The 15,001-nt window shown below is 43.2% G+C and overlaps 1 protein-coding gene across 1 annotated transcript in view; it reads left to right on the forward strand.

Annotated features, from left to right (window-relative positions):
* The window catches only part of cacnb2b (calcium channel, voltage-dependent, beta 2b), a gene marked incomplete at both ends in the record, with an annotated part of 160,841 nt that extends 146,168 nt beyond the window's left edge, over positions 1 to 14,673 (forward strand). Inside the window, 5 exons of the mRNA XM_084327591.1 lie at positions 5,368 to 5,519; positions 6,770 to 6,865; positions 9,274 to 9,447; positions 13,900 to 14,336; positions 14,403 to 14,673. Of these exons, the coding sequence (XP_084183717.1) occupies positions 5,368 to 5,519; positions 6,770 to 6,865; positions 9,274 to 9,447; positions 13,900 to 14,336; positions 14,403 to 14,673 (1,130 nt within the window). The remainder of the gene's footprint in view (positions 1 to 5,367; positions 5,520 to 6,769; positions 6,866 to 9,273; positions 9,448 to 13,899; positions 14,337 to 14,402) is intronic.
* Positions 14,674 to 15,001: the final 328 nt, after the last annotated feature.

The following is a 15,001-nucleotide window of genomic DNA, read 5'->3' on the forward strand; positions in this document are numbered from 1 at the left end:
GAAATGAATAAACAATCGGGCTGAAAATAACGTTATATTCCTCTTACCGTTCGCCGATGAGACTGGAGGAAGAATATTCCAATTATTTGACGTCGATCTGCTAGATCCATTTCCCGCTTGTATGACGCAATAAACGCCGAAATCATATTGATTATTGCGTTTCGAAAGTGATCCCATGCACTCAAGTGTTTGTCTGGATCCACGTAACAAGATATTACTGCCGGAGGAATTTCCTCGATGCACCAGCGCCACTTCCGGTTTGGCTTGGAGTGTAACTTGCCCAATCATCCACCAGGCGGTGGTATTGAGGCGTTGCATCAGACAGGGTCCAGCTGCAGTCCCGCAGGGAGGCTGGATGAATTATGAATGCCATGGCGAAAAAATGAAATATTGATCCCAAAAACGTGTTTATTCGTTGTTGGCGTTCAACGCATGGCGGGCAATAACGAATTATCACGTTGTTGGCGTCCAATGTGTTAACCACCAAAACCTGCACAGACTACAACATATAACATATATCATGCCAGTTATCATGCACATATTTTTATATTCAGATTTGATTATATTGTTTACACTGTTTATTTTTTTCTCATACTTTTATATTCAGATACAATTTTATTGCCTATTTAGTGTGTTTCTACTATTACCCTGCCCATACTTGTACCTCCCCTCCCCCATGCTGCTATGATGCACTTATTTCCCAGAGGGGATCAATAAAGGAATATCTTATCTTATCTTATCATAACTGTGTGTTTTATAGTATGTTAATGGATATGAATCGATATACAGTATATACTATGATTCATCCGATATGATTTATAAGATATATATACTATGATACTATAAACTATGATTTGATAGTTGTGAGGCTGTTCTGTGGAATGGATGGTAGACCCTCCTCACTACCTTTAAGGACTCTCAGAGTTGTTTACACACACCTGCAACTGTCACCCAGCCTTTTAACTGTAATTTATCTGTATTACATACATTGTCATTTTATTTGGTTATTTGTTTGATGTGTGTTTTATTTTATTTTATTTCCCCCCTTTCCCTGTTACCCTTCGAGAGGCCCTTTTGTCCTCTCACCGGGCCCTCATTGTCAATAAGAATTTGTTCTTAATTGACCTGCCTGGTTAAATAAAAGAAAAAGAGACCTTCGAGGGGAGATAAGATTCACTTGGTTTTCTCCTTCTGTTTCTCTCATTGCTGGCTGATCCCAGATAACGCGGGTACGTATGATAGACCTGGTAGTTCATCTGTGTTTGAACGTCCCACCTTCCTGTGACCTCACTTCCTGTGACCTCATAACTGTATCAGCTGTATTGCTGCTGTGTGTCAGCGCAATCTCGCTTAGAATATGTAAATAAAGTATCAACCACAGGAAAAAGGTACATAATGTATGTTGTATTATAACCATAAGTAATATATTAACGTATTGTATATGTCATATATTTACATTTTGTGTCAGCAAAAGTCCACAAAACATGAACTAACAATGCTTGTGGTGGGGTGTGAGTGTACTCAACACTAGACCACCACCTAACCCTAACCTTAACCACAATGTTACCTTAAACTAACCCTAACCCAAACCCAAACCCAAACCCAAACCCTAACCCTAACCATAACCTTAGTGCTAACCGAAACCACACTGTTACCGTAGACCAGGGGTGCCCAACCTTTTTTGAACCAAGATCTACTTTTTTATTTACCACCTAGCCCGAGAGCTACCAGCCAAAATTGTATATTGTAAGCCGTCATTTGAGGCTTTATAAAAGCAGCATAATGAACACATCTGTCAGTGCCGAGTCCGACCTCATCTTAAATAACAAACAGCATTGCTTGTTGTAGTTAACAAGGAGAGGAAGAGTTGATTTAGCAAAAAAAAATAAAAAAAATAATAAAAAAAATTTAATAATCGAATTTTATTAATCAAGATCTACTTGAAATCAGCCCGCGATCTACCTGTCGATCGCGATCGACTGGTTGGGCACCACTGCCGTAGACTATGGTGGGTGTCTTCGTCTAGTGTTGAGAGCACTCATTCACCACAAGCATTGTTAGTTTGACTCCTGATCTGGCTTTTTTTTATTTTGGTTTTCGCTGATACGAAACGTAAATATAGTACGTATATATATATATAACATAACGTACATTATGTACCTTTTTCCTGTGGTTGATTAAGTACTTTATTTATGTTTTCTGATGAGACTGTGTTGTCTGTGTAGACTGTGATTACCCTTGGCTTGCTCTCTTCCCTGCCATAGAAAAAAAAGACGGTGTGACTGGATTTGGACCAGAACAGCCAATGTGTTTGTTTTAGAAACAGATGCGTAGGATGTAATTCAGTGTTGTTGGGTGCGGCTTGGCATTGCTGGTCAGACACATGCACAGATAGTTAGTGACATCGTAGAGATGCTCCTTTGCATCTAAAAAGTAATTATAGGTATTATATCCCACTGACGTTTCTTGTAAACAGCTCACTTTTATTTATATTCACATTTCCACTTACATAGATAGTTTCCTATTCTTGTTCTATTGTCTAGTTTTTTTTTGCTCTGGCAATGTTCCCATCCATGTTTAGTTTCACTTTTGATTTCGGCAAAGTTGCAATGACTCTGTCTGACTTTTTTTTTTTTTTTTTTTTTTTTTTGATTGACAGGCTGGTTAGATTTGAAGGGAAGTCGTATGTTTTGCACGCTAACGTTACTGTAATTATTCACCCGTCAGTCCACGGCTGTTAGGGTAGCGATAACTGGAGCCCAAGAGCAGAACACAGGGAGAGGAGAATGAGGCGCTTTAGGTTGTTTAATACCAAGGTACCATGCAGACAGGGTTTTTAGAATGAAATAGGAATGTGCGACACGTGCGAGCAGGAGCACTCCTCGTGATCCACGGGAATGTCCAGGCGGGTAGTGTCTCGGGAGTCAGCGTAGACCGAACGGCAGTTGATCCTGGGCACAGGGAGACAGGGTTTAGAGCAAGGCAGGGAACAGACAGAGTAGCAAGTTGGTTACGTCCTCGTACCTAGGTAGGTGTAGCAACACTCGGACGGTGAGTGGCAGGAGACGCAGGGCTCATAATATCAGAGCTGGTAATGATCTGACGAGTCTCAGGTGTGCAGATTGATCCCGGCTGACAGCGTGTGGAAACAGGAGCAGGAAGCTGCCCATATAAGGGCGTGGAAGCAGCAGGTGCGAGAGAGGCCCTAGCTGTGACTGTAACAGCGGCTCGCTGTCTGCTGCTTCCTCCATCCCTCCATCCCTCCATCCCTCTCCTGCTCTGCCTCCCACTCCAGCGGCCGCGCCGTAGTGTTCTATGAGGTTCATGGCGTCACGTGGCGAACAGCGCCAGGGCATGGGCTCGGCAGCTGGAGGATGTTTAAATAAACACATAAATAGAGAAAATAATGGAAAAAAGACAGATTGAAAACAAGTAAATAAGGGGGGGGGGAATATAGAAAATAATGGAAAAAAATTCAGATTGAAAACAAGTAGGGAAGGGAAAAAAAGACAGATTGAAAACAATTAAATAAGGGGGGGGGGGGAATATAGAAAATAATGGAAAAAAATTCAGATTGAAAACAAGTAGGGAAGGGAAAAAAAGACAGATTGAAAACAATTAAATAAGGGGGAAAATATTGAAAATAATGGAAAAAAGACCGATTGAAAACAGGTAAAAGGGAGATTGAAAACAAGTAAATAAGGGGAAAAAAGGTTGAAAATAATGGAAAAAATACAGATTGAAAACAAGTAGAAAGGGGAAAAAAAGACAGATTGAAAACAAGTAGAAAATGGAAAAAAGACAGATTGAAAACAGGTCAAATGGAAAAAAGACAGATTGAAAACAAGTAAAGGGGAAAATAGATTGAAAATAATGGAAAAAAGACAGATTGAAAACAAGCAGAAAGGGAAAAAAGACAGATTGAAAACAAGTAAAAAAGGGAAGAAAAACGGATTGAAAACAAGTTATAAAAAGGAAAAAAGGCAGATTGAAAACAAGTAGAAAAGGGAGAAAAGACAGATTAAAAAGAAGTAGAAAGGGGAAAAAAGACAGATTGAAAACAAGTAAATAAGGGAAAAAAGACAGATTGAAAACAAGTAAAAAAGGGAAGAAAAAACTGATTGAAAACAAGTTAGAAAAAGGAAAAAAGACAGATTGAAAACAAGTAGAAAAGGGAGAAAAGACAGATTAAAAATAAGTAGAAAAGGGAAAAAAGACAGATTAAAAACAGGTAGTAAAAGAGAAGAAAAAACTGATTGAAAACAAGGGGAAAAAAGACAGATTGAAAACAAGTAAATGGGGAAAAAGACATCTTGAAAACAAGTAGAAAAAAGGGAAAAAAGACAGATTGAAAACAAGTAAAAGGGAGAAAAGACAGATTGAAATCAGGTAAAAAATGGAAAAAAGACAGATTGAAAACAAATAGGCCTAAGGGGAAAAAAGATTGAAAATAATGGAAAAAAGACATTGAAAACAAGTAGAAAAGGGAAAAAAACAGATTGAATTAGATTAATGATTGCAGGCAGGCGATGTAGAAATATTATCGTTTATCGTCATCACTTTCATCATGCCGAACTAAGCCCCTAAGGGCCTTAGCTGTGCTATAATAACCATCATATACCATGGCCTGTCATGAGCTACTGCTAAAGTAAATGTTGGGACAAAATAATTATTGTGAGTTTGTTCGACGTCACACTTCCTATCACCTTGTAGTCAAACTAGATCCGTTGAATAATTTGTGATTATTATTATTGTGACTATGTGGTTTTCTATACCTACCCTTCTGCCACTCCTCTGTCACTTTAAAACTAGCACTCAGGTGTTAATTTTCGGGGGCTGGTGGCTGGGTCTAAACATAAACAAAGGAAGGGTACTTAACTTAAGTGCTTCCCCAGGGAGGGGGTCGGGGGCTACTGCCCTCAGACCCCCAAGATAATTTTTATATGGGCAGTCTGACTTGGGGTACTGACCATATATTAGTGTTGCAATGCATGATAAATAAACAGTGAAAAAAGCTAAGAAATCGGATGGGGCTGGGACATTTCGGACGAATAAAAATGTAAGATGAAAATCTCCCCAGCCTGTCGGTAGCAGTGGAGGTGTGAAATATGGCCCGGTCCAGAACAATAGGAGTCACAAAATCAGTTTGGAGTGGAGTGGTGGAGTAGTGGTAGAGGAGCAGTAGATTATTTTTGGCTTCATCTGTATGCTGATATCATGTTGTATACTGGATAATTATATACTATAAATATATATCTATTTTTAAACCTTCTGCTTATCTTTATTTATTTTCCTTATGGCTCATTCGTTCCTATTGTGTATGTTAGCTGGTGACCCTCATCCCTTCTGCTCTCTCATCCCCCACAGCCCAGATCCAGGGGGAGGTGGAGCGCATCTTTGAGCTGGCCCGCACCCTGCAGCTGGTGGTGCTGGACTCAGACACCGTCAACAACCCCCTCCAGGTGTCCAAGACCAACCTGGCCCCCATCATGGTCTACGTCAAGATCTCCTCACCCAAGGTACGCTCGGTGGAGCAAGGGCTAATAGGTTCAGTATGCAACAATGAGGAAACCTTAAAATCCCGTAGGTTTTCATGGATACGACATCCTTCCAGTGAGAATTAGAATCAGAATCAGAAAGGTCTTTCTTGCCAAGTAAGCTTTGCACATACAAGGAATTTGTCTTGGTCATTTGGTGCATCAACATTAACAGACAAGATAGAGTAGCAGAGAGACAAATAACACACACACTATCCTGCACACATGGATTAATATCTGCGTTGGTTTATTTAATAAAGTGCCAAAGGTTTGGCGTTGAGAAGCTCTTGGGATCAAAATTGGCACTTTATTAATTTATTTAAAGTTACCTGTTGTCTCCATGAAGAAAACGACATCTTTCCATCCAGACTCAGATTCAGATCTATCATAGCATTATCTCCTAACATCTTTCTTTATGACTTTATGGTGAAGCTTGATCCTTCCTCCTGGCCAGAGAAAGTCAAGGCCTCTACATTTACATTCACATTCACATTCACATTCACATTCATATTCACATTCACATTTACATTTAGTCGTTTATCTGATGCTTTTATCCAAAGCAACTTACAAGTTGTGTACAACAACGTGTACAACAAGTCAGCAGGAAAGGTACAACTCTGACAGCTAAGGGGAACTAAGATTGTTCGTCTAACAGTGTTGAACTTGGGTGCTACAGTCTTTAGCTCTCTCCTTCTCATCCTTTATCCTCTCTCCTTCTTATCCTTTCTCCTCTCTCATTTCTCCTCTCTCCTTCTCATCCTTTATCCTCTCTCCTTCTCATCCTTTCTCCTCTCTCCTTCTCATCCTTTCTCCTCTCTCATTTCTCCTCTATCCTTCTTATCCTTTCTCCGATCTCCTTTCTCCTTCTTCCCCTGCTCTCTCCTTCTCCTCCCTTCTCCTCTCTCCTTATCATCCTTTCTCCTATCTCCTTTTTCCTTCTTTTCCTTTCTCCTTCTCCTCTCCCCTTCTCCTCCTTTCTCCTTCTCCTCTCCCCTTCTCCTCCTTTCTCCCATCTCCTTCTGATCCTTTCTCCTCTCTCATTTATCCTCTATCCTTCTTATCCTTTATCCTCTCTCCTTTCCCCTCTATCCTTCTCATCATTTCTCCTTGTCCTAATTTCTCCTCTCTCCCTCTCCTCCTTTCTCATGTCTCCTTCTCATCCTTTCTCCCCTCTCCTTTCTCCTCTCTCCTTCTCTCTCTTCTCTCCTCTCTCCTCCTCCTCTGTTGTGCAGGTGTTGACCAGGCTGATAAAGACCAGGGGGAAGTCTCAGACCAAACATCTCAATGTTCAGCTGGTGGCAGCAGACAAACTGGCCCAGTGTCCTCCGGTGAGAGTACCCCCTAACACCCCTTCCTGACAGGCAGCGACGCGAGCGAGCGAAAATGATTAAAATGTATTAGTTTCAATCAGACTATCCTGACCTGCCGCGAGCGACAGCGAACTGAGCGGCGATGTCGTCCCCCCCTCAAATATTCGCTCGCTGTGTCTCTAGTTGAACGTTTACGCGGCAGAGTCCCGCCCCTAAACACTTTTTATTGGTCAAGAATCGCAGGCTGCTTTGTCCCCGTGTGCTTCCAGGTAACACACACACAGACACACTCGGACACGCGCCGCCTCATATCAGGACAGTGTCGCGCGCGATTTCGTCTCCAGTTCGCTCGCTCGCTGCCTGTCAGGAACCGGTGGCCACTGTGTGGAACTGCTGCAGTTTCAATTCACTTAATTAACCACCGTCGCAGAGGGGATACTCAACACACAACACTGATCTCTCCTTCAACACTGATCTTTCCTCACAACACTGATCTCTCCTCCTCCTGTCCTTCTTTTAGTTTTTACCCTGTTTCCTTACTCCTCCTCTGGATCTCGCTCCAGGACCTAATCACAGACTTACTTGATTTGATTATCAGGAGAGCGTTGTTTTTAAAGTCCTTTCCTACGGGCAGCCAGTGGCGTCCTGGGCACACAGTGAAGGAAGGCGATGAACCAGATTATGTTCCAAGGAACAACTGTCTGAGTTATGGGCTCATTCCTCCTTTCTTAAAGGATACAGTCACCTTTCTATGGTGTTCCCTTTTGTTACCTCCACAGGCTTCCAAATTATCTGAACATATATATTGAGCACCTTGCAGATTCTTTATTTTTTTAACATTTTTTTTTGTGTGTAAAAGGTGCTATAGATAAAGATAAAGTAATCTTTATTTGATTTTATAATATATATGTTTTTAAATAATACATACACATAGCCTTTAGAAAGTTGCAGAATAAAAGTATTGCCCCCCCCCCCCCAAACAATTATTTATTAATGAATTTATCATTTAAAATAAATGTGCGGGTCCAAAATGAATGTTGCTGTTTACATGTTGCCTACTTGTGGAATGCACCTGATTGGATAAATTACATGATGTTGCTCTAGTGTGACATCTACTGGTTGAATATCTATAGCACCTTTAACTAGGAAGTCCTTTGAGATTGAAAATCTATTTTTCAAGGGAGACCTGGCCGAGATGGCACACCATTACAAAGTTACACAATTATAAAAGAGAGCGTGTTAAAAAAAACAGACATGGGACAACAGATACATAATACAAGATCCAGCTTACGAATAACAATTGCACTCTTCAGTTATACACATTTATTTACCAGAGCTTTGAACTCTGGTAAAGAATACATTTGTCCCCCTCAAAAAAATATAGCTAATATGAAAGACAACCCCCTCCCCAAAAGAGGTTAAAAAATAAGGGGGTCAAAACATTTATATATCCTTCTTACCTCAAACTATATATTAACCAACCCCTACAGGACCGTACCATCTCAACCTGGCAGACGTGCCTCTCATAAAAGTTCACCAGGATGCAGGAAATGAAGAGTTTGACACTCAAAATGTCCAGGGGGAGGACCCCCAGACCCAAAGGGGCTTAAAGTGGCTTCATCCAAAAGATGAGGAAGACATGGCCCTGAAACAACATTTAAAGGGGAACTACACCCAATTTAAAAAATCCATACATGCTATTCCTGGGGTCTAAGACAGTCAAACACATTACTCAATTAATTGAATTGGTATAGATGACACTGCAAACACCCAGGGGAATCTTCTGTGTGTATACAGTAGGTGACTTTACCTCTTCTGCTTCAGACCTACAGTAAGAACACTAGTGTAAAATACAACTAATTTGGGTGTAAAAACAAACAAATTCTATCAATGAATGGAGTAGCTCCAGCCCCTACTCCTGATGACATCACAAGTTTGTGACTTTACTTTGCTGTTTTCTGGCTTTGGCAAAGAGTACTAGCTCATGCTCACATTATTGATTGAACCTGCCTAGTCTATGGAAATAACAGTCTATTGGAATTCTTCATTTGGGTGGTGTACCCCTTTTAACTCTTTCACTACCACACTACAGACGGTTAACCTTTCACTAGCACACTACAGAAGGTTAACCTTTCACTAGCACACTACAGAAGGTTAACCTTTCACTACCACACTACAGACGGTTAACCTTTCACTAGCACACGACAGAATGTTAACTCTTTCACTACCACACTACAGAAGGTTATCCTTTCACTACCACACTACAGAAGGTTAACCCTTTCACTACCACACTACAGAAGGTTAACCTTTCACTAGCACACTACAGAAGGTTAACCTTTCACAGCCACACTACAGACGGTTAGTGAAAGAAAACAGTGGCCTTGTCCTTTAAATCCTTTACTTGTGTGCCATCCTCATCCTTGCAGGAAATGTTTGATGTCATTTTGGATGAGAACCAGCTGACTGACGCCTGTGAGCACATCGCTGAGTACCTGGAGTCCTACTGGAGGGCCACCCATCCACCAGAGATGGACCCTAGCAACCCTCTAGTGGCCCAGCTGGCAGGGAACACGCTGCCCATCAAACCTACCGTAGAACAGGTACAGTGGTGGAGGTGACCCACGGCGTGGGCTAGGAACACAAGGCTACAGCTGCACTGTGGCTAGAGAAGAGTGTTTGTGACTGAAGGGTTGGAATACCTGCAGATTACCTGGGGAAAAGATAAGGAATAGATGGAGAATAAATGAGGAATAGATGGAGAATAGAAGAGGAATAGATGGGGAATAGATGAGGAATAGATGGAGAATAGATGAGGAATAGATGGGGAATAGATGAGGAATAGATGGGGAATAGATGAGGAATAGATGGAGAATAGATGAGGAATAGATGGAGAATATATGAGGAATAGATGGGGGAGTCCAGAGTTGGGGCGTTGCGGAGTTCTGCAGGGTGGGAGTTCCAGAGGGTGGGAGCTGCCACGCTGAAAGAACTGTCGCCAAAGGTCCGCAGTCTGGTTCAGGGAATAGAGAGCTGACCAGTGTCTGAGGATCGCAGGGACCGTGACTGAGTGTAGGGGTGGAGGTCAGTGAGGTACTGAGGTGCCAGAGCATGGAGGGACTTGTAGGTCAAATTGTAAATCCGGATTTGTTTTGGCAGTCTGAGAGTTGTATGTTGAGTTGTTTTTTTGTGGAGGACATCTTCAGTTTTGCAGGATTTTTGGAGAAAGCATGGCACTTGAGACAAAACACACTATATCCTATATAATTGTATATGAATTCCTCTTGTTTCTTTGTGTACATACATTGCGTTCAGCTTGTGTTATATTACGTTTTATTGTATTTTCTTTTTCTTGTGGCCATCTTGGTCTATATGTCATTTGTCAAGTAATTTGTCAAGTATATTATTATATACTTATTGTTTGTGTCTTGTAAGCCCATATGGGCTGGGCATACACCTGTATGTAAGACACGAAAATAAAAAACATCAAACATCAACATCATGTAGGTGAGCAGGAGGGTTTTGTAGGTGATGCAGGATTTGATGGGGAGCCAGTGGAGGTGGATGAGGGTGGGGGTGATGGGGAATAGATGGGGAATAGATGGGGAACAGATGAGGAATAGATGAGGAATATATGGGGAATAGATGAGCACTAGATGGGGAATAGATGGGGAATAGATGAGGAATAGATGGGGAATATATAAAGAATACCTCAGGAATATATGGTGGGGAAAGGGGGAACAACAACCGTCAAAGTGCCCTTGAATATGAAGTAGCCATTCTCTTTCTGTCTGTGTTTGATGTTGCTGACAAGAGGGGTTTCGTTCTGATTGTAAAACCCCTGATTTGGTTCAGAGGAATCAAAGTTGTATGACTGTTCTGGTCACTAAAACGGGTTCCATAGGTTCCAATAATGATGTAGTATAAGGAGGTAGCTTACCAATAAGGACCTTAAAGTGGAAATGAAGCAGTGAGCATAAATACATATTCATAGCATCACATTAGTATTTAGATAAGCCACAGAAGAAGTCACGTTATAAAAATAAGCAGTTTCTAAGAAAAAACGATTTGTTGTGTACATTTCTGAAGCATTTAGCATTATGGGCGCGGCCATTTTGTTGCTGACGTCATACCGTGGCTTGGGTGTATACACTCTGGTTAGCTGCCTATATTGAATGGGTCGGTCAGCAAATAAAATGTTGCCTACAAAACAACGGGACCGCGGTGGTTCTGTTTGTATTGCTCCTGGCTGTTCAAACTAATTTTACCATGTGAGAGAGAGGAAAGTTGGTTAATTTCCACAAACTACCAGTGAAAAAAACAGTGTTGTTGACATGTTGGCTCGGGCTGCCTGCACCCAGACGGCGCGACCAGCCTGTTGTACAGGGAAGGAGGATCTGCAGCGAACACTTCATTGCCTCGGATTATGTTGTTGGGGTGGGATGTTTGTCCAGAAGACCACTAATCAGCTGAAGCCGGACGCGGTTCCCTCGGTCTTCGACAGACAGACCGGCGTTAGCTCTCGGGGCCCGGCGTTAGCTCTCGCTAGCTAGCGTTAGCAACCGGAGCGTCGCGGAGCATTCAGCCTGCTGGCTACACAGCTTGTGTAGCCAGCAGGCTGAATGCTCCGCGACGCTGGTTGAAGTGGGTCTAGGTAGCCAGCAGGCTGAATGCTCCGCGACGCTGGTTGAAGTGGGTCTAGGTAGCCAGCAGGCTGAATGCTCCGCGACGCTCCGGTTGCTAACGCTAGCTAGCGAGAGCTAACGCCTGGCCCCGGCTGGTGCCAACTAGCTCCCGAGAGCTAACGCCGGTCTGTCTGTCGAAGACCGAGGGAACCGCGTCCGGCTTCAGCTGATTAGTGGTCTTCTGGACAAACATCCCACCCCAACAACATAATCCGAGGCAATGAAGTGTTCGCTGCAGATCCTCCTTCCCTGTCCAACAGGCTGGTCGCGCCGTCTGGGTGCAGGCAGCCCGAGCCAACATGTCAACAACACTGTTTTTTTCACTGGTAGTTTGTGGAAATTAACCAACTTTCCTCTCTCTCACATGGTAAAATTAGTTTGAACAGCCAGGAGCAATACAAACAGAACCACCGCGGTCCCGTTGTTTTGTAGGCAACATTTTATTTGCTGACCGACCCATTCAATATAGGCAGCTAACCAGAGTGTATACACCCAAGCCACGGTATGACGTCAGCAACAAAATGGCGGCGCCCATGTTGAAAACAGGGATATTATATTATATTTTTCAGACAAATAAGATAGATTTCACATTTGATTATAGAACCCTGTCTTACACAAGGTACACAACAAACAAACTAGGATCACATTGCTCACTGCTTCATCTCCACTTTAAACATGAACAAATACCAGTGTTTGCTGCACCTCTCCGTCAGAGAGGACCAACCAACCTTCTTATGAAGAACACAGTGATGAGAAATTGGTGGTCTCACAACTTGATGACGGAAGATGAGTTTAGTCCATAGTTTGATCCTGGCCTTCCCTCCACATAGCATCACATCTCATCACATCTCATCACATCTCATCACATCTCATCACATCTCATCACATCGCATCACATCTCATCACATCTCATCACATCTCATCACATCTCATCTTATCACATCTCATCACATCTCATCATCATCTCATCACATCTCATCACATCTCATCTCATCTCATCACATCTCATCACATCTCATCACATCTCATCACATCTCATCACATCTCATCTCATCACATCTCATCACATCTCATATCATCACTATCATCACTATCATCACATCTCATCTCATCACATCTCATCACATCTCATATCATCACTATCATCACTATCATCACATCTCATGTCATCACTATCATCACTATCATCACATCTCATATCATCACTATCATCACATCTCATGTCATCACTATCATCACTATCATCACATCTCATATCATCACTATCATCACATCTCATGTCATCACATCTCATATCATCACTATCATCACATCTCATATCATCACTATCATCACATCTCATGTCATCACTATCATCACATCTTATATCACCACTATCATCACTATCATCACTATCATCACATCTCATGTCATCACTATCATCACTATCATCACATCTCATATCATCACTATCATCACTATCATCACATCTTATATCATCACTATCATCACATCTCATCACATCTCATATCATCACTATCATCACTATCATCACATCTCATCACATCTCATATCATCTCATCTCATCTCGTCTCATCTCACCTAATTTGCAAACATTTCAACAGAAACACAGTGTAGTTTGTGTGCTGCACTACAGTGTAGAGTATTTCTGTTTCCATGCATCCATGTGACATTGTTCATCTCATCTCTCCCCGTCCCACTCCACTCCACTGGGCAAATGTGCAGAAATGAGACAGTGCTGCCTCTGGTGAGTAGAACGCTGCTCTCGCTGACTGACCCTTAATCCACCACTGCTGTAGTAGCAGTTGTAGAGCTTCAGTAGTGCTGTGTTTCCGAAATGTGTTTCCATATAATGTCTGTACTTATAGTCTGTAGAACTGTGTGTGTGTGTGTGTGTGTGTGTGTGTGTGTGTGTGTGTGTGTGTGTGTGTGTGTGTGTGTGTGTGTGTGTGTGTGTGTGTGTGTGTGTGTGTGTGTGTGTGTGTGTGTGTGTGTGTGTGTGTGTGCGCGTGTGCGTCTGTGTGTGTGTGTGTGTGTGTGTACAACACGGTCTCATCAGAACATTTATTTACGTATTGTATCGGCAAAAGTCCAAAACAAATGCCGCAACCAGGATTTGAACCAACAATCATTGCAGTCAGGGTTGCAGTTAAGGTTCAATCTCCAGCAGGAGAAAATGTAAAAAGTGAAAACCTTTTGAATATGTCATATGCGTAAATATATTACTTATAGCTTTAACAGAACATACATTATGTACCTTTTTTCTTCTGGTCGATTAGTACGATGTTCTGCGTAAACCGGGTTAAAAAAAAATAAAAATAAACATGTTGAATCTTGAATCTAATATGAAGCTCCTCCCTCTTGTCCCAGGAAGAGCAGAAGGGCAAGAAGTCGGCAGCCACCAAGAGGAAGGGTTCCCGGGAGAACCACCTGGACCAGGAGCCGCCCTCAGCCACAGCCCAGGAGCAGGAGGCCGAGGAGGGCCATGGGGAAGAGGATGACGACCGGCTCCTGAGGACCGAACCAAAGAGACCCCAGAACACCCACCATCACCACCACCACCACAACCGGCGGACGGAGCACCACAACCACAGCCAGCACAGCCAGCCCGCCGGGGGCACGGACAGGGACTACGGCCAGCGCCCCCTCGACAGGCACCCGCCCAAGGGGCGGGGCGAGGAGGCGGAAGAGGAGGAGGCGGGGGGGGAGGAGGTGGAGGCGCGCTACAACCGCAGGCCCGTGGCGTCCCACAGGGACCACAACCGCCACCATCACAACAGCAACCGCCACCATCACCACCACCACCAGCACCAACAACAACAACAACAACAACAACAACAACAACAACAACAACAACAACAACACCATCACCATCACCACGGCGACGGCCAGCCGCACCACCCGGGGGACGGCTATGAGCTGGAGCGCAACGAGCGCAACCGGCAACACAGGCACCACCAGCAGGCGACACCTCGGCCGCATCACAGCGACCACTATCCTGTCCAGAAGCATTATCACTACCCCTATCACAGCAGAGAGCGAGACAGAGACAGGGACCAGGACAGGGACAGAGAGAGGGATCCCAGGGACGGAGACGGGCACGGCGATGCGAGACATTGGCACGGAGATTCCTACATACACTAGAGGCCGCTGTTGCTGTTGTGGGTGTTTATGAATGGCTTCACGCTGCTTTAGTTGTAATGCACTAATGGATGGGCAGGGTCTGTCATGTCTTTGTACACACTGGTTTTCTCAGTCATTTTTCTCTCTGTCTCTCTCTCTCTGTCTCTCTCTCTCTCTCTCTCTCTCTCCCTCTCTCCCTCTCTCTCTCTCTTTTCAAGGACCATACTGGTATACTTTTGTCTTATCTCCATTACTTGAAATTGTCACTGTTTTTAACTCATTTTGCCTTTCATAGGTGTGTGTTTTAGTAGATCATTTACACTGCCATTGATGTTGAAAAGAGGTGGGA

This window comes from Notolepis coatsorum, assembly GCF_963971535.1.
Source record: "Notolepis coatsorum genome assembly, chromosome: 13".
Lineage (NCBI taxonomy): Eukaryota > Metazoa > Chordata > Actinopteri > Aulopiformes > Paralepididae > Notolepis > Notolepis coatsorum.